The sequence below is a fragment of the Schistocerca serialis genome, chromosome 5, assembly GCF_023864345.2.
Source record: "Schistocerca serialis cubense isolate TAMUIC-IGC-003099 chromosome 5, iqSchSeri2.2, whole genome shotgun sequence".
NCBI lineage: Eukaryota > Metazoa > Arthropoda > Insecta > Orthoptera > Acrididae > Schistocerca > Schistocerca serialis.
In genome coordinates this window covers 249491321-249509847 of record NC_064642.1, presented here as the reverse complement: position 1 = coordinate 249509847, position 18527 = coordinate 249491321, and the positions used below count along the sequence as shown (strand labels likewise).

At 41.6% G+C, this 18527-nt stretch overlaps 1 protein-coding gene across 1 annotated transcript in view; it reads right to left on the bottom strand.

Annotated features, from left to right (window-relative positions):
- Positions 1-14384, bottom strand: part of LOC126481584 (beta-3 adrenergic receptor-like) — a 146276-nt gene extending 131892 nt beyond the window's left edge. The window contains exon 1 of the mRNA XM_050105443.1: positions 14130-14384. Within this exon, the coding sequence (XP_049961400.1) occupies positions 14130-14186 (57 nt within the window). The 5' untranslated portion in view covers positions 14187-14384. The remainder of the gene's footprint in view (positions 1-14129) is intronic.
- Between the last annotated feature and the right edge of the window lie 4143 nt (positions 14385-18527).

The window sequence follows — 18527 nt, the reverse complement described above, 5'->3', positions numbered from 1 at the left end:
TCCACTGTGTGATGATACTGTTGCGACGTGATTTTAGTATCACTTAATATTTTGTGATATTAATTCATTTAGATGCTATTTCGCGGTTATTTCATTGGATATACTGGAGTGGTGAGATTGGAAGGAAAGCCTTGTACTCGCTTCACGGGGTTATTGTGTCACTGGAAACGTATCTATGGCCTCTTTTCTTAGCGGAAGGCAGTCTGTCAATCTCATTAAGTCAAGAGCGCCTCCTTTGGCCATAAGAACAGTTTCGCAGAAGTTGGATGGCAGTAACCTACTTCACAGCCGATGAATGTTGGGCACGCGCCAACATCCCCTGGTGGTCAGTCTATGCCTTGACCTACCTGCGGCCCCTTGAGTATAACTGACCTCAACAATTTTGCCTTTCTGCAAATACTTCAAATAGCCACACACAAGACGCCATGGCACGGTCTAACCAGTATGGGAGAATCATGCGAGCTAACATCACTGAGATGGTCGGGCACACACGCATTTGCCCTTCGTCGAAATGTCTTGGTTCAAACTCATCTATCGGTTGATCCACACGTGTCCCATTACACGCCCTAAATCAGACACTTGCCACCCTTTGGTCAAATTGTCAAGTTTGCGAGTTTGCGAAATACAAAGTTAATATGACATATAATAACAGTAATAAAAATATCGCGAACTAAATTAACGATCCTTAAATGATGTAGGCCACACAGTTGCGATTTGGTTAGAATAATGTTTATTCGGAAAGCAAAGTAATAGCGAAAGTGTTCGAATTGAGAGTTACTGTTATACGCGAGCGCATATCTATTTGATACAGTTAGATCATTTACAATCTCAACGTGAAATACAAGTAACCTATGCAAAAAGTTAGAGTTCACACCAAGCGCTTGGCTGCTCACCGCTCAGAGACTAAATCCCGCGATACCACACAATACGGCATTTTCTAAGTCGCTTCACTTCCTCAAGACCGACCGTCCGCTTTCTCGTCTCCTCCCGCACCGTCGCTCTGCCCGTCCTCGGGCGCGTTTCCCGCGCGCAGAATATTCTCGCTCAACTGACTACTGCAGTTCCCTTTCCTGAAGCCGTCTATCTGATCGGCAGCAGCTTATTCTACATTATTTTACGTTTTAACATCTTTAAATAATCAAAACTTGAAAACTTCTTCACTCTATATAAAGTAACAATAATATCCATTACATAACAAACGTTAAATTCTTTTACATGAAACCAATACAATTTCCTTCTTAGGTATGAATGCCACGGTCTGTAGCCTTGCACCAATGTGCTTTCTGATAAATAAATAAAGATTAAAAGTAACTACTGTGAACTAAACTTTGCAACAAATATTCTATTACCTAATAATTCAAAAAGGTGTTATGCTGTCATCATTGAATGTGTTTTGTGTGGAAGGAATGATGATCTGATGCTTAACCGGAAGTACTGATCATTTAAATTTACTATATCTGTTAAACAAATAAAGTTAAAAGTTGATATTTACAACATTTGTCATTTTAATGATGCGCTACTATCTGAAATCTAGATCGTTAAGATTGACCAAAGCGTTCAAATTTTAACATTCAGGTCTTTGTTACAAAATTTGTTAATTTCACTTTAACAGTAAATCCTAAATTATTATAGATATGATCAATTTTCAAGTTTTATTGGGCTCACCACGAAAATTTATGGAGTATGGCAGATTAAAATTACTCCCCCTGCATTACTACAGGTTTAAATAGTTTTCATAACTGTGAATCTTCGGTTACTCCCGGCGTATTTCTTGCTCGAACAGTCCACGGGTGTACTGCCGATCCATAGTGTCCAACGGGCACAATATTTCGGCAAACAGCCATTTAGCAACCGTCAGGTGCGCTGACGAACTGAACTCCTGAAGGCGGGCGGCCGTTTTAAATGTCCTCCCCCTGCGAAGCGTTCTCTCTGCGATCCGCGCCCGCAGTCGCGCGTCGGCGGTCGCCGAGAAGCGTCTGTGGTGGCGTCGGTGTAATTGCCTCGTCCGCCCTGGTCGACCGTTAGTTTCCTTTGCTGAGCATCTTTTTAATTAGACTCAATGCTGGTTCCCATGCCTTACTGAGGTTGTAACCGCAATCTCAGTTGATCATCCCTGGTACGAATTTCGATAGCCTCTCTAATGACGCTCTCCCAGTATTTAGATGTCTTTGCCAAGACCCTGGTATGTTGGCAGTCCATTTCGTGATTTTCGGACAAACACTGCTCTGCGACCGCCGACTTGTTGAGGTACCTAAGTCAAGTGTGCACCTGATGTTCTCGGCAACGATCTTTGACGGTGCGCACTGTCTGTCCAATATAAGTCTTGCCTTACTAACACGGAATCTGGTATATGCCGCCTTCCGCAAATCTAGATTGTCTTTGAAACTGCGAAATAATGTTCTTGTTTCATCGGGTGGGCAAAAGACAGTCCCTAGTCGGTGTTTTTTCAATATTCGTCCTATTTTCCCCGATAGTGTGCCAGTATACCGTATATAGGCAGTGGCTATCTCTTCCTTCGTGACTTCTTCCATCTCCACATGCTGTACTGTAGAGGTGGGGCGTAGAGTGCGTCTGACCTGCCATTCCGAGTACCCGTTTTTCCGGAATACGGTTTTGAGGTATTCCTGCTCATAGGGCAGACACTCTACGTCAGAGATGGTGAGCGTCCTGTGCACCACTGTTTTTAGCACCCCATTCCTCTGCGAAGGGTGATGGCAGCTATCTGCATGCAAATACAGATTTTCTTCCTGTACATCCCGTGGCCAAGGGTGCCATCGTCTCTTGACATCCAGGAATGGTAATCTTCCCTCTGCTTCGGTCTCCGTAGAGAATTTGATGTTCGGATGTATGGAGTTCAGGTGTGTAAGGAAGTCCAGGAGCTTGTTCCATCCATGGGGCCTGATCACGAACGTATCATTCACATAACGGAGAAAACAAGTAGGTTTCCAATTGGATGACGCCAAAGCTTCCTCCTCCAAGTACTCCATATAGAAATTCGCGACCACAGGCGAGAGTGGGCTCCCCATTGCGACTCCTTCTGTTTGTTCATAGTATTCTCCATTAAAGAGGAAATACGTGGAGGTCAGAACGTGTCCGAAAAGTTCGGTCGTCTTCTCGTCAAATTTCTGTGCAATAAGCTCATTTACTCTCGAAGAGGCACCCTGGTGAATAATGAAAGAACATCAAAACTCACCAGGTTGTCTGAGTCATCTTGAAGTTGTTTTACGAAACCCACAGAATTAAGAACGTGATGAGGGGATTTAACCGCATAAGGGCTTAGTAATTCTGCAAGGTATCTGGCCAGAAAATTTATAGGTGCCCTAATTTTGCTGACAATCGTGGACTTTATGGAGTCCATAAAGTCCTGGCGGTACAGGTCCATGAGGTGTCAATTCATGGGCGACACCCTCTGCAGAATCAGTGTCATTGAGAAGAGCCCTAGTCTTGTTCTCCACCTTGTTTGTGGGGTGAGCGATTATCTTCCCGTAAGATTCGTCATTTTGTAGGCTCTGCATCTCCTCAATGTAGTCCTTACGGGAAAGAACAACCGTAGCATTGCCTTTATCAGCCGGTAAGACAACAATCTCAGGGCTCTGTCTCCGGTCTCGAAAGGCTGCCCTCTCTCTATTGGTAATATTCGACTTGATCAGTTTAGTTCTCGTCAGAGCACGGCAGGCTCCCCGGCGTACTTCTTCAGCTGCTTCGGGTGGTAGTCGCGCAGCAACCTGCTCAACTGCACTGACGGTGTCCGCTACCGGCGTGAACCTAGGTGTGGGAGCCACCGAAGAAACCGTCTGCTGAGTCACAGCACTGAATAACTTGACAAAAACACAGTATTTTTCCTGATCCAGTTGCCAGGTATGGAATGTTTCAGGTTGAGACCAATTGCCTGTGTAGTCCAGTCTTTTATTTCCAAGGATGTCGGCTGAATAGCAAGGGATTCCTTGTCAAACGCAAATACCAGAGTATTCTTCCTGAGGTTTGTAGCCGTGGTTAATTCAGCGACGAAATTTCGGTTAAACAACGGAAATAGCAATTAGCAGCAGCACTACCAGAAGGAGCGACCAGATCACAATGAATATGAACGAACACGGAGATAACGTATGGCCAGCACTTAGCGAAGCACAAGTACAGCGATGTTAACACGGAAATCAGGCGAGTAATAAGTAATATAAAAGCCTGGTTTATATAAACGATAAGTGGCGCTGTAGATGGGAAATTTGAAAATTAATCTCCAAAGAGCTTTAGTGAGGTGAGTAGATGTTAGCAATGAGCCTTTCAACAAAAATAAAGTGCGAAGCGCATAATGGGGCTTGAATTTGTAACTGGATTAAGTGGAGACACGTTTCTCAATTGTTAGCTAATATTGAATATCGGAACGTTACTTAAGAGGAAAAGAAGCGTCAACAAAATTATATTTAATATTATAAAAATGGCCGCGCAAACTGGTGGTGGATGAAGGGGCGAGAAGAAATAAATGGAGTAAATAGAGACGCAATTCCTAGTCAGTAGCTAAAACGAAGATTCAGAATGAACTGTAGGCGAAAGGAAACTCAGGCTTCGTTGTGTAGTTTTGATACAGTGGAATCACGAGTTGCGAAATGTTTGCAAAGTCCTAAATATGTGTCGTGAAGTTAATAAAAATAGCGACATTCGCATAAGATGTGTCGCGCGGGGTAGCCGTGCGGTCAGGGACGTCTTGTCGCGATTCGTGCGGCTCCTCCCGCCGGAGGTTCGAGTCCTCCCTCGGGCATGTGTGTGTGTGTGTGTGTGTGTGTGTGTGTTGTCCTTAGTATAAGTTACTTTAAGTTAACTTTAAATGCGAACATTTTAGGTTAGGCTTTACCGTGACTGTTATTGACATTAAATGAAACAACAAGTTTACTGTTACCATTCACCGTTTTATTTATTTCCACGACGCGTTTCAAAGGTTTAAACCTCCATCATCGAGTGGATTTACATTAGTTAGTATGACATTTGTGTGTGTGTTGTGTTATGATTTTTTGGAGGAACTTGTGACACTGCCTAGTGGAGAGACAAGACACTATTTTAGAACATGGGTTTGTATTTCTTCCGACAAAAAATTAAACTGATATCTAATGGTAAACATAAAGTGAGTAAACTAGAGTACCTGCAGTGGTCACAGGTTCCTTTCGCTGTCGTAACACATCACATGTATACTGTCACATTTGTAAACAAATATGGCGCCTGGAATCTGCTGGGTGCAGGTTCGTATAGCAGAAGAGAAGACATAATCACAAAGTGCAAAGAATATACATCGTATCAATATTATTACAGAATAATTGTTTAAAGCATTTGGAGGTGTTTGTTTTGAGGTGTCGAATATATGTGTGTGTACTTCAGGTGGCATAAAAATCCAATTTTTACATGTTAGAACAGCTTAACATTCGTACTCATTTATACAATCAGGTGAAATGTTAAAATGGCTTAAACTTTATACTTGTTAAAAACAACCAGGTGAGATGTTACAGACTTGAAGTATAATAATCATATTGGCTATGACAGTAAAATCATACAAAGATGACACTATTTGATTGGGATTAGGCTGGAGGCAGAAGGAGAGAAAGAGATAGAGAAAGTGTGTGTGTGTGTGTGTGTGTGTGTGTGTGTGTGTGTGTGTGTGAGAGAGAGAGAGAGAGAGAGAGAGAGAGAGAGAGAGAGAGAGAGAGAGAGGGGGGGGGTGGGGGGGGGGGGGGGAAGAGTGATTATATGAGAGCAAACATTTACATGGCAAGGGGTCTTAAGATTACATGTTACATATATTATCTGCCTACAGGTTGGGGTAATATATTGGTTAATGCTATAAAATACGCAGATAGATATACAATCTCTGCCAGTACTTGATGTAGATACAGTTTCAAGGTGACAAGGGGCACAAGCTGTTGGTGTGGTGAATTATCTGTAAATGAGGTCAATCTCTCGTACTCTTGGCGGCTGTCAATATTTATGGTAAATATTAAGATGTGTGCACGTGTGTGTGTGTGTGTGTGTGGTGTGTGTGTGTGTGTGTGTGTGAGCATTTTTAAGAATGTAGGCAGTTGTTGAAAACAGAGATGATACTGTTGTAAATATTGTCATTTAAGATGGATTCTGGTTGTTTCATTTGGTGTTTGTATATTTGGAGTGTTTCGAAAATGTCTAGTTTTCTGCCTTTTGGTTGGATGTGTAGGATGCTAATACTTGTGTTATAAACATGGTGTTTTGTTTCACGCAGGTGGGTAGCTATTGCTGATGTGTGGTATTTTTTGTTTTTTAGTGCTGCCATGTGTTCCTAGAATCTAATTTCAAATGATCTGCCTGTCTGGCCTATGTAGAAGCAGTCAAAGTCCAAACATTCAATTTGTTGTTTCATTTAGTTTAAGTTATATTAAGTAGTGCGTAAGCCTAGGGAGCGATGACCTCAGCAGTTTGGTCCCATAGTCCTTACCACAAATTTCCAATTTTTTACATAAGATGTGTGAAATAAGTACGGTAGGTTTGACTATCTGACCATGAATGACTAAAAGTGCTTATTAACGGTAAACATTGATCGTAACTATAGAGTAAAGCATCTCTAACTTTAAGATGCTCAAAAGTGTGTGAATTCCTAACGAATGAAACTGCTGAGGTCATCAGTCCCTAGACTTACACACTACTTAAACTAACTTATGCTAAGAACAACATACACAGCCATGCCCGAGGGAGGACTGGAACCTCCGGCCGGCGGGGCCGGGCAATCCGTGACATGGCGCCTCAAACCGCGCGGCCACTCCGCACTGCGGAACTTTAAGAGTACATTTTCTACAGATCATTATTTACATAGAGAAAGTCATAAATTGCACAATAAATCACCACCTGTAGATTGTAGACAGTTGGGTACCTCCAACAATAAATGGTTAACTACTTTGCAATGTAAGTGGCTAACCATTAACAGCTGGAAATGTCTTACTGCTTACGACTATAAATGCCTAACGTTTCGATACTTAACATTAGCTAATGATTGAGAAAACTCCAGTCTTAAGCTCTAGCGTCATTATGCGCTTCGCTCTTTGTTTTTGTTGACAGGCTCCCTACTAGCATCTACTTGCCTCACTACAGCTGTTTGGAGATTAATTTCTAAATTTCCCAACTACAGCGCCACTTATCGTTTATATAAACTAGGCTTTTATATTACTTATTGCTCGCCATATATCCACTTCAATTATTGTTCATGTCTTATGGCAAGAATAGTTGTGTACTGTTTCATTTTATTATTTTATCGTACTTTCATCCCCATCCCCGAACCAGTTTCATGATATGCATGTCATTGGCTTATTAGCTCCTGTTAGCATGGTTTTAGCAGGTGTTGTTTCGCCACCTTATACCATTTTTATACAGGCACTATGAACCAGATGTAAAACATTCACGAGCTCTTATTGTATTGTATTGTATATATTCTATTACTTATTGCTCCTTTACTTTTTTAGGAACACGGCAATTTTCTGCATGCAACTTATTGTTGACACTCCCAAACAATGCATATGTGGACATATTACTTCTTTGTCTTTAATTTTTTAAAATCTTTAATCTTTTCTTCACCATTTTTATATTTTTATCTGACTTCTACTGGCTTGTGTTTTCCTGTAGAGCCTTCTGAAGAAGGGTGCTAAGTGCCCAAAGCTGCTTAAGTATTTAAGTTTCTTTTATGCAGCTGGTTGCTGACTATTTCGGTTTAATTTATATTTGCTGGAACTATGATAAAAGATTAATAAATCTTTAGTCCAGCCATTGGTTGGTTTTCCAAACCTGTGTTTACCGTTGCTGAAGCGAAGCCACATTTAAAATTCTAATATTTACAAAAGTATCGGAAAGAAATATGGCAAAAATGTAAGTTCGTGGACTTCCATGCTCAGTGTCAATTGAAATAAAATCATTTGGGTGTTAGGTCGCATCATCATGGAACACTAAAACAACTGAAATGCTGACGTTTGACGGGGTCCTTCAGGGGAACTAATTGCTGGATTCTGGTGATGTTCTTCTTCTATATACTGTCTTATCTGAGACCTGTTAAGGGTCATAAAGGATTCTGTAGATGCTCTACACCTAGAAGCTGTCTATGAACTTCAATGTGAGTGCATCAAACTCTACGTAGATGAAACAGGGACACCGATTAACTCTCGTATGTTACTGGAGCATGAAAGTTAGGTTCGACTGGGGCACACAGCAAATTAGCTATAGCTGAACACCATCAATCAGAGGCCGATCTATTAAAAGTGAAAGATACGTCCATTGCACGGCATGTGTTCGCTAGCGAGCAGCTCTTCATTACGAGGAGTCGACAGTATAAACAAGTAGCCACAAGAGCATTGCAGTGCAGCCGTAACATCTCGTTGCAAAAGACGTTACCCCGGGGTATAAGCTGCCGATTCACTGTTGTTTACCAGTCACCTATCAGTTTAGCACAGGTAAAAATGTTTTAATCATTTCCTTGAATTGGCTAATTGCAACGCACACTTGTGACGTTGGTAGCCCACTGGAATCCCAAGTGAGCCCAGTATACAGGGTTGGCCGCCCCTATCGCTCTTGTTTTATGCAATCTGTAATGTTACAACTGGATTTCATAACCCACGGGTGATATTTTCGTATTCCCTCACTCGTTATGCGCAAACTATTAGCCCTCCAGAAAAAATTAATATAAAGTTCCTGTAGAAAATGTAATTTAGTTAAATTTTGTACTGGGGTATGTTGACATTAGGGACCACCGTTTTCGAGTTATTCAAAAGAAACGTTCAAAAGTGACCTTCAAACGCACCTCGAGGGCAGCACTATTCCCTCACGCCGTGGTTTCTAGTACCTTATTCGTATCGCTCCCTCCAACCTCTGTACAATTTCCGACTACACGGACTATTCTTGATATTCGACCTGTTTTGGTCTCAGCTGACTGGGCTATTATGGCACCAGCATAGTCAGCTCTCTCGGTATAGCTATTTACTTAAACGCACCAGCAAAATTAATGTAAGAAAAATGACTTTTGTAAACGTTACACTAAAACTAAGTACATTGACAATTCGACCCAAATATAGCCCTTACAAGCACAGTAGTTTCGTAGTCACAAGGCCGGAAAAATATGAGGACGTAACCGCTTATTTTACGCCGTTGAAAGGTTTTTAGCAAAAATTTATGAAACTTTTATACGGTTGTAAGAGTGAGTGCCAGGAACAAAATACCATCCCTATTTTACGGGCTGTAGGACGCTACGGACTGTATATAAGACGAAGCTTAATTTTTAAGCAATTTTTTAAAACAATATTTTTATCATTCTTATAATTAGATTAAAACGCCAGACTAAAGAGTACGTAGTTTATAAAACCGAAATGACCTTTAAAATCCCTGAAAATTGTCATGTGAAGTTTCTTCTTCCTCTCCCTTCTGTTCGTCGTCATCGTTGTCCTTTTCATAGATGGTCTGCACTGCCATCCAGAGCCTTACTTATGCCGCAGTTCTTAACAGATTTAACAATAATGTCTTCCGTCACTGTAGACAACGACAGTTTCATCCACTGACACACTTGTTTTATTGCAGGTCGTTTTAAAGCTCCGTTCGGCATGAATTCATCTTGGGTTTCATCCATCATCTATTTTTTCAATTCCTCTCACATATACACTTTAAATGGTTTATTTACAGAGGTATGAAGAGCTTGCAATTGTGAAGTAAATCCTCCCAGAATAACAGCAAGCTCCGTATTTCCTTGTCCCAATTTCTCTTTCAAATAATGTTTCAAATTACTACTAAAATGAGGTAGCACAGGAAGAGAACTCTTCTTCAGTAAAGCACCTCTCCTTCTCTCCCACATTATGTTAATCCATAATTTCATACCAGCCTCGTCCAACCGTTGTACCAAACCTGGCAATATTTCAGATGGTTTTGGCATTGTTTTGCGCCTGAAAATGATCACTTGATTAAGCTTAGTACCGTCAGCACAGCAAGAAAGGACAACATAGTAGTAACTTTTCTCATGTCCACGTCTTTTTATAGTTACAGTTTTAGTAAATTTCTTGGCAACAGTTCTGTTACTCGGCACGCCAAATGTCAGAGGAGTTTCGTTCTTAGTCGCTGTCTTGCTTAGTTCCACACTGGTTTTCTTTCGATGTTGAAATAAAGGAGTGGAAAGATAATATTTTCTCTTCGTAATCTTGCGGCAGTTTCTGAGATACTTCGGGTTTGGTTGGCATCCTAAATCACCTCATAAACCAGTAGCAGCAGCCAACTCCAACCATAAAGTCTGTTAAGTTCCTCTGTAGCGCTAGCTTACGAGTACGTATTTGAATCATTTTTGTATTAATTCCAATGCCATTTTGAAAGTGTCCTTGAATCCATTTCAATACATCATCTTCTACTTTTGGCCATTTCCCATTCAGTCCTCTATTTGCGCATTTAGTCTTATTTAATTTTTTGCTAGGCCACTAGTCTCGAATGGTTTTTCTGTTGGTGGAGTGCCGAAACGCCCGCTCAACTACTCTGTTTCCGTGTTCTTCAGCATATGCTATTACTTTCAATTTACAGCCAGAATCATACGAATATCTTTTTTCCATTATTAAATTAGCTACTAACAAAAGTATTGTACTGCTGCAGATATCACTTTCAATTCATGTTCATTGCCACCGTGGACTGCAAGGATGCATCATAGGGTAGACAGTGTTTTGGGTTTGTGATGGCAGGGCGGCAGGGAGGCTGTGTTAGCAAGCTTGGAAACCTCCGCACCCTTGTTCGTCGCATCGGTGTGCACTACTGCTGCCAGGTGACTCAGATGTTACCCACGGCGTCGAATATAGGGCCATTCTTAAGACTGGCGCGAATTTTAAATCATACACTGGATATGTTTATACTAATTTTGCGTATAAGCCTCACCTGAATTTTGGAGGAAATTTTTTGAAGAAAAAAGTGTCTTATAGTCAGCAAAATATTGCTAGTAATCCTGACCGGTGAGGGACGAGTGTTATCATAGACGGTCAGTATCATATGTTTTTACTAGAATAACTCGGCAACCGTGGCCTTTAGAGAAAACTTATCGCAGTACAATATTCAACTATGTTAAATTTTATACAAAATGGATCCTGTTCATTTTTTATTTAGGTCTAGCAGTTTTAGAGTAGCGAGCGAGAGAAAATGAAAATCTCACCGGTAGTTATTTAAGGTCAGGCTTGCATAAAGCGACAGCGTTAGGGGCAGCTAAATCACACTATGTAGGCCAAGCCTTGGCAAGATTTGCGCTCCTGGAGTGCGTACGTACTCTTCGAGTGCAGTCGTATCTGCTCAGCGCTCCTCCAGCATCCCCCACCACTGCGCTATTCCGAGCAGGTGTGCGACTGAGATGGCGTTACGTCGAAGCCTGCATAAGGGGGAATCTTATGCATTCATTTTCTTCTCTTCATTTTTATAGTAGATTGTGTTAATACGATGAGTAGAACAACGAAAAGCTTTACAAAGAGGCATTTAACATAAAGTTGTGATGTTTTACAGATTTCGCTTTTAGAATATTACTCGTAATGTTTCTGAAACTGTGGTTCATAATACAGTCAAACAGACAGAGCTATGGGGGCTAAAATCTGTTAAACGAAATAAAATAAAAAAACTTTTGCACACAAGTGGTAAACCAAATATGGAAATAACTTATGTAGCTTGTCTGTGCAGTTGAATATATTGCCCCCTGGATAGCATTTTATAAAAGCCTTGTAAATTCGTGGATTGGAAAAACAGTTGCTGGACTGGGTTCTACCATGTACGTCTATCAGCTAAAGTTGGAAGTAAAGATGTACATTAGCAACCGAAGGTGAGAGCTGTCTGGCAGATAAATCGAAATCTTTCTTTAGTAATGCAGTGACTTGGAATCTCTGAGAACTTACAATGCAACGTTTCAGTTGCTGATATGTAGCCAGTTATGTCTGCTCCAGAAATGACTGTCGTGATCTAACGAGTATGTTCCAAGTCATGAACCTGAAGTTCCATTGGAATTCTTCACTTTTCTTTTTTTTTAACACCATCAATCGTACCGCCATATCTACCACCAAAATCGCCATATCTACCACCAAATGATTCTCCGTTTGAATTAAGATAATGATTTCAGATACTGGTGATGTCGACAGTAAAACATTTTGTCAATACTGTACTAACCCTTAACTCAGTTTTTTTCCTATTGACCGTCGTCAGTTCTACCAACATTCTTTCTCGTTCACGGAAGGCAAGTGCATCATACCCTCTTTGTGGCTGTTTTTTCTCAGCTCACAATGGCACTCTGCATGGCATTCGAACTAAACGAAAAATAAAGCAATTCCCATCCGGTACTGAACAATATAGCTTTTCCACTTTTTCTTTTTTCGATAAATAAGTAGACGCCACAGTATTCCGAATTCAGAACATTAATTTCATTTAGTAGTACTGTCAGCAAACTGCTTGACGTCTGACAAAGAGACTGCTATACTTTAGTATCGTTTGGTTGCAGTCTTCAGTTTCCTCTTCTTCCTCACCCCTCAGCTGACCGCTAGGCGGCAGCGCGGCCGAAGTGCTGGCACTTGCGGAATGCTCTTTGGCAAGGCCTGGTATAGGGGAAGACCACCTCCAGAATCCAATAGTTAGACATCCTGAAGAATACCGCTGCAAATTCGATCGAAATGTCGATATTTTACTTAATTTATTGTTTCATAACTTTACCAAATGGTGAGCAAGATGTATGAGACAGGTAAAAAACCTTCAACCAGAATATATTTCCAATACCAAAGGAAGCAGGTGTTGGCAGACTTGAAAGTTACCGAACTATCAGTTTAATAAGTCACGGCTGCAAAATAGTAACACGAATGCTTTACAGACGAATGGAAAAACTGGTAGAAGCCGACCTAGGGGAAGATCAGTTTGGATTTCGTAGAAATGTTTGATCATGTGAGGCAATACTGACTCTACGACTTATCTCAGAAGATAGATTAAGGAAAGGCAAACCTATGTTTCTAGCATTTGTAGACTAAGAGAAAGCTTTTGACAATATTAACTGGAATACTGTCTTTCAAATTCTGTAGGTGGCAGGGGTAAAATACAGGGAGCGAAAGGCTATTTACAATTTGTACAGAAACCAGATGGCAGTTATAAGAGCCGAGGGACATCAAAGGGAAGCAGTGGTTGGGAAGGGGGTGAGACAGGGGTGTAGCCTATCCCCGATGTTATTCAATCTGTATATTGAGCAAGCAGTAAAGGGAACAAAAGAAAAATTCGGAGTAGGAATTAAAATCCATGGAGAAGAAATAAAAGCTTTGAGGCTCGCCAATAACATTGTAATTCAGTCAGAGAGAGCAAAAGACCTGGAAGAGCAGTTGAACAGAATGGACAGTGTCTTGAAAGGAGGATATGAGATGAACATCAACAAAAGCAAAACGAGGATAATCGAATGTGGTCGAATTAAATTGGGTGATGCTGAGGGAATTAGATTAGGAAATGAGGCAAAGTAGTAAATGAGTTTTGCTATTTGGGGAGCAAAATAACTGATAATGGTCGAAGTAGAGAGGATATAAAATGCAGACTGGCAATGGCAAGGTAAGCGTTTCTGAAGAAGAGAAATTTCTTAACATCTAGTATAGATTTAAGTGTCAGGAAGTCGTTTCTGAAAGTATTTGTAAGGAGTGTAGCCATGTATGGACGTGAAACGTGGACGATAAATAGTTTAGACAAGAAGAGAAAAGTTGCTTTCGAAATGTGGTGCTACTGAAGAATGCTGAACATTAGATGGGTAGATCACGTAATTAATGAGGAGGTGTTGAACAGAATTAGGGATGAGTTTGTGGCACAACTTGACTAGAAGAAGGGATCGGTTGGTAGGACATGTTCTGAGGCATCAAGGGATCACAAATTTAGGATTGGAGGGCAGCGTGGAGGGTAAAAATCGTAGAGGGAGACCAAGAGATGAATAAACTAAGGAGATTCGGAAGGATGTAGGCTGCAGTACATACTGGGGGATGAAGAAGTTTGCACAGGATAGAGTAGCATGGAGAGCTGCATCAAAGCAGTCTCTGGACTGAAGACCACAACAACAAACAACGTACGTCCTAATATCCAAAATTATTTTATTGAAGATGCAAGTAATGTTCTCCTCAGTTTTGGTCTGCTACCTGCTGGTGGGCGGCGGCCTTGAGCAGACTGTTGAGCAGGAGGCCGGCGGCGAACATGGTGGAGGCGAAGGCGTCGGCGGCGGCCAGGCTGAGGCTGATGCGCAGCGTGGGCGAGAGGGGCCGGCGCAGCCAGCGCGCAGCCACCAGCACGCGCGCGTTCACCGCCACCGAGGCGGCGCACAGCAGCAGCAGCGCCGGCACGCTGTACAGGTACAGCAGCCGCACCGGCACCGCCCCCGCGGCGGGCGCGGCGGGGCCGAGGGGTGGCGGCGGCTCGGAGGCGGCGCCGGCGTCCGCCGGGGTCATGCCTAGAGCCGCGCCGGCTCACGTCCGTCTCTCTCCCGCGGAGCTGTCTCTTGCTGCGTGACAGCCATTCCTCTACCCAGTTACCTGGAACAACGCCGACGTGGGATTCATTATAGTCGCGTACGTAGGAGAAAATTATGGTTGGCTGTTTGGTTGATTGTTGTAGTTAGAGGGACCACACTGAGAGGGCTTGAAGCCTTCCATCCAATAGGAATCAAACCAGGAGTAATCTTGAGGGGAACGGTGCAAAAGGCAAATTCTGGAAAGCAACTGTAACCGAAATACAATAAAACAGAGGTAACATCAAGGAGAAGTAGGAGGGGAGTGAGGGAGGCAACTCCTGCATATGACTAGCACTACCTCGAAGTTCGATACCACAAAAGAAGAAAAAAACCGGCGACACAGACAAAATGATAAAATTTTAGGAATGACAGAACATTAAACACTGCTAACATAAAAGAATAAGGAGACTATAATGGTGGGAAGAGCAGGGGCAGGCCGAACACCCGAGCAAGGGCAACCATGGGTCCCATGGGCCAGAGCAGGCCTGGGCTGCCCGTCCAACCCCTCAGGCGGGCAGTGAGGACAGTGCCCTACCTCACAGAAACGACTATAAATCACTTTCGCGCGTGAAACGGAACACCAGATCACCTGTTCTGCCGACGTCCACTACCAACAGAGCTAGCTTTTTAAGACACAGTCACGTACCAGCTAAATTTGGGCAGTCTAATTGAAGTGGCCACCGTGAAAATTATGGATCAAGTATTCGTTCCTCTTCTCGTTATTGATGTAGTCTCTCGTTTTCGCTCCACTTTGTTCTATTACTTAATTTTCCGGTATCAACAGCTCCATGTTCACGTTTAGCCTCTAAAGTAGTGCAGTGCTAAGAGGGGCAGCTAACCCCTGGCGATGTGTGAGAGATGGTTCAGATGCGACCCCCCCCCCCCCCCCCCCCCAGCCACCTGCACCCCTCTTCGAAACTTTGAGTGAAAGACTGACTTAAGACGGCACAGGGTGGTCTCTCAGCCTCAATTGTCTTCCCGTCTTCCTAAACAGGCACCAACCACACGTGGACCCAACACAGAGGCTATTGTTAGGCTGAAGTGAAGGCCAACATTTTCAAGCGCTTTCTGAGGGCTACGATGTATAAAGGACATGTCCACAGGACAACGTGTCATGCAATTAAGTCCGTAATACAGTAAGAAACGCACCATACCAGTAGATACCGCTTTCTCCAGCTGAATATATAATGAAAATGAGACAGATGGAAATAAAATTGAATAAACTATTATTTCAGAATTTATCGCCATAACTGTTAATACATTAATATCACTGTGAGATTAGCCGATCAGTGCCTTCGTGGAGAATGTCTGCCATTGCCTGAGGAGCGGTCATTGTACTTGCCTGGGGAGTGATGATCGTACCCAGGCACCCTTGTTGTGAAGTAGATCGACTTCTGCAAGTGGCCCACACACATATATTGCCAAGATTGCCTCGATTACGCTGCACAAGTTTCGCTGGGTAGCTATTACACACCCTAAATACAGTCATGAATTTTCCCCATGAAATTTTCTTATTTTTGGAGCCCTGACGAAAGATATTCACAGCTGTCGATTTACTTTGGACAAAGAGGCAAAATCATCACTTCGTAGGCAACAACAAACATTTTTCCATGAAGGTATTGACTGTTGTGTCTCACAGTAGGATTAATGTGTTAACAATTACGGCGATTACTACTGAAATAATGAACAGCTTACTTACGTTTTTCCATCTGTCTCGTTTCCATTTGATTGCCCGTTATAAATAATTTCGTACATGCACTCACTAACAGGAAATTAGGTGTTTCGTATTTAAATACTCCTATTATACTCATTTCAATTAGTGTTGAAGTATTTCAATTACATATTTGTAAATTCATTATTATTGATTGTTTCACAGAAGTTCTAGCGACTGTTATCGACAAAGTTGTAAACTCGTCATCATCATCGTCTTCAAGGATTAGGCCTCTTTTCTTGTTCTGCCTCAAAATTTTTCATGCGTCAAAGGTTTCTGTTGCCGGTTAGTTATGTTGTGTTCCAGCTTCAGCTATTGTATCATTAGACATACGTTGGTCATGGTCTCTCCGGTTTAGTCGGTGTTTTTCAGTGATCTTTGAAGTAAATTCAACATAAATTTCTTGTTTAATATTATTATCTCTTTTGTGGCGCAACAACGAATATCTCGCTACAAACTGGAGGAACTTCATTTCTGATGACTCGATTCGTCGAAATTGAAATGCTATTAGTTTGTAGAGTTTAATTAATGTTTTTTTCGTAGCTTATGCTTTAATATAAGTTTTATAATTTAACCGAAATATTTGAATGTGGACAATTTTAGCTGTACCTCATATGAGTCAGTAAATTTAAAATTGCACCCTACATATTTAACCTTTCTAACTTGTGCAGTTATTTCTACATCTATAAAAACTTTGGCTCCTGTAGATTCCAATCCATGAAATGTCATCAATTTTCTTTTATCTGTTGATATTCTCATTCCGTATTTAGTGGCACTTTCACTCAATTTACGTACTGCAAGTTAATTATTTCCTACAGATTATAATCTTATCACTTTTAATATGTCACTTAATAAAATCAACTATTTACGAATGATATCGTCAATACAAACACTGAAAAGGGTGAGGGATAGAGGGCAGCCTCGTCCAGTTCCTTGTTAAATTTCGACAGGTTATGCCCCATTCATTGCAGTATATGGCCTTATTCTATTGTTTAGTGCAGTGACTGAATTCTCGTAATCATATGTGCCGGAACTAATGTTCTCTTCTTTATCTTGTCAAACACCTTTTCATCAAACAGCTTTTCATAGTTAATAAAAACACAATAAGTTGCAGATATAAATTCTCTACTTTTTTCGCTTACTTGCCCTAAGGGAAAAGAGAATCACAGCATGATCTTTGTTTTCTAAATGTTGTACCTCTAACATACGTGCTTCCACTATTGGTGTTAACGTCTTGTTTATATTTTTGTAAAACCTCATGTCTGTAGATGATAATAACCTAAATCAGAAAATTAATTATGAGACAGATACAGCCTCATGACTCAAGCTTAATTACTATACACAAACGGATTAATTAACACTGACATGTTAAGACCTAGCTGTGAATCCTAGAAGAGGAAAGGGTAGGAAATTTCCTCTAATCGGAAATGATAATATTTAAAGTGATAACAAAACCAAGATTTGAATGAACACAAAGACGGAAATGCATCTGTCTATAAGGTGAAAAGTACAAGAACGTACCAAAAGCTTCAAACAAAGTGAATGCCCTAGGTAGGCCACTAACTCTGCAATGTCAGCATGTTTTTTGGAAGGCTGGAGATTCTTGTCTGCTGAAGGCACTATTCTTTGTACGGACAGAGCGCCAGCCTCCTGCTGATATGCGTTCTTTCTCCCTTCCCATAGCTCTTTGCTCAGCTGGCCAGAGTCGGAACGTGCTATAAAACCGAAAAATATCTGCAGTCCTCCAGGGAATAGCCCGGCTACGCAATTTTCACCCCAACAACGTTTCTCTCTCTAGTATGGGCTGCGTCTCTTCCCGCGAACGTCTGTGTCGCAGCCTCATACCAAGTCCCACTTTTTGCTGCTGGATCCTACATTGCCTGCCCCGATTGCACTTTGTATGCGATTCCCATGCCCGCCCACAGAAGCAATGAATAGACTCGGCACCAGGTTAAATGTGAAAAAGCTAATTAAGACGTCAGCAAGAACTCAGCGTATAAAATCACTGCAGTCATATTTACTCATCAAAGGCACTATTTTTGGATCCTGCCTCCGCATTATCATCAAGTTACGTTAATCATCACACGGAATGAAAAGAAACAAGATTACAGTTTCTAACACTAGTTTAGGAGTTTTTTTGCATTTCTAGTAAACAGGGCATAAATAAGTTTCATTCCATTCGTCTGACACACATCGGGTCAGCCAGCAAACGTGCATCAAATGTCAAAGTCTGGCTATAGTTGCCCAGATGCATTATTATTCTGCTCTACATAAACATTATAACGCATTTTGTTATTTGTTTCTTTTACCCCATTTTGT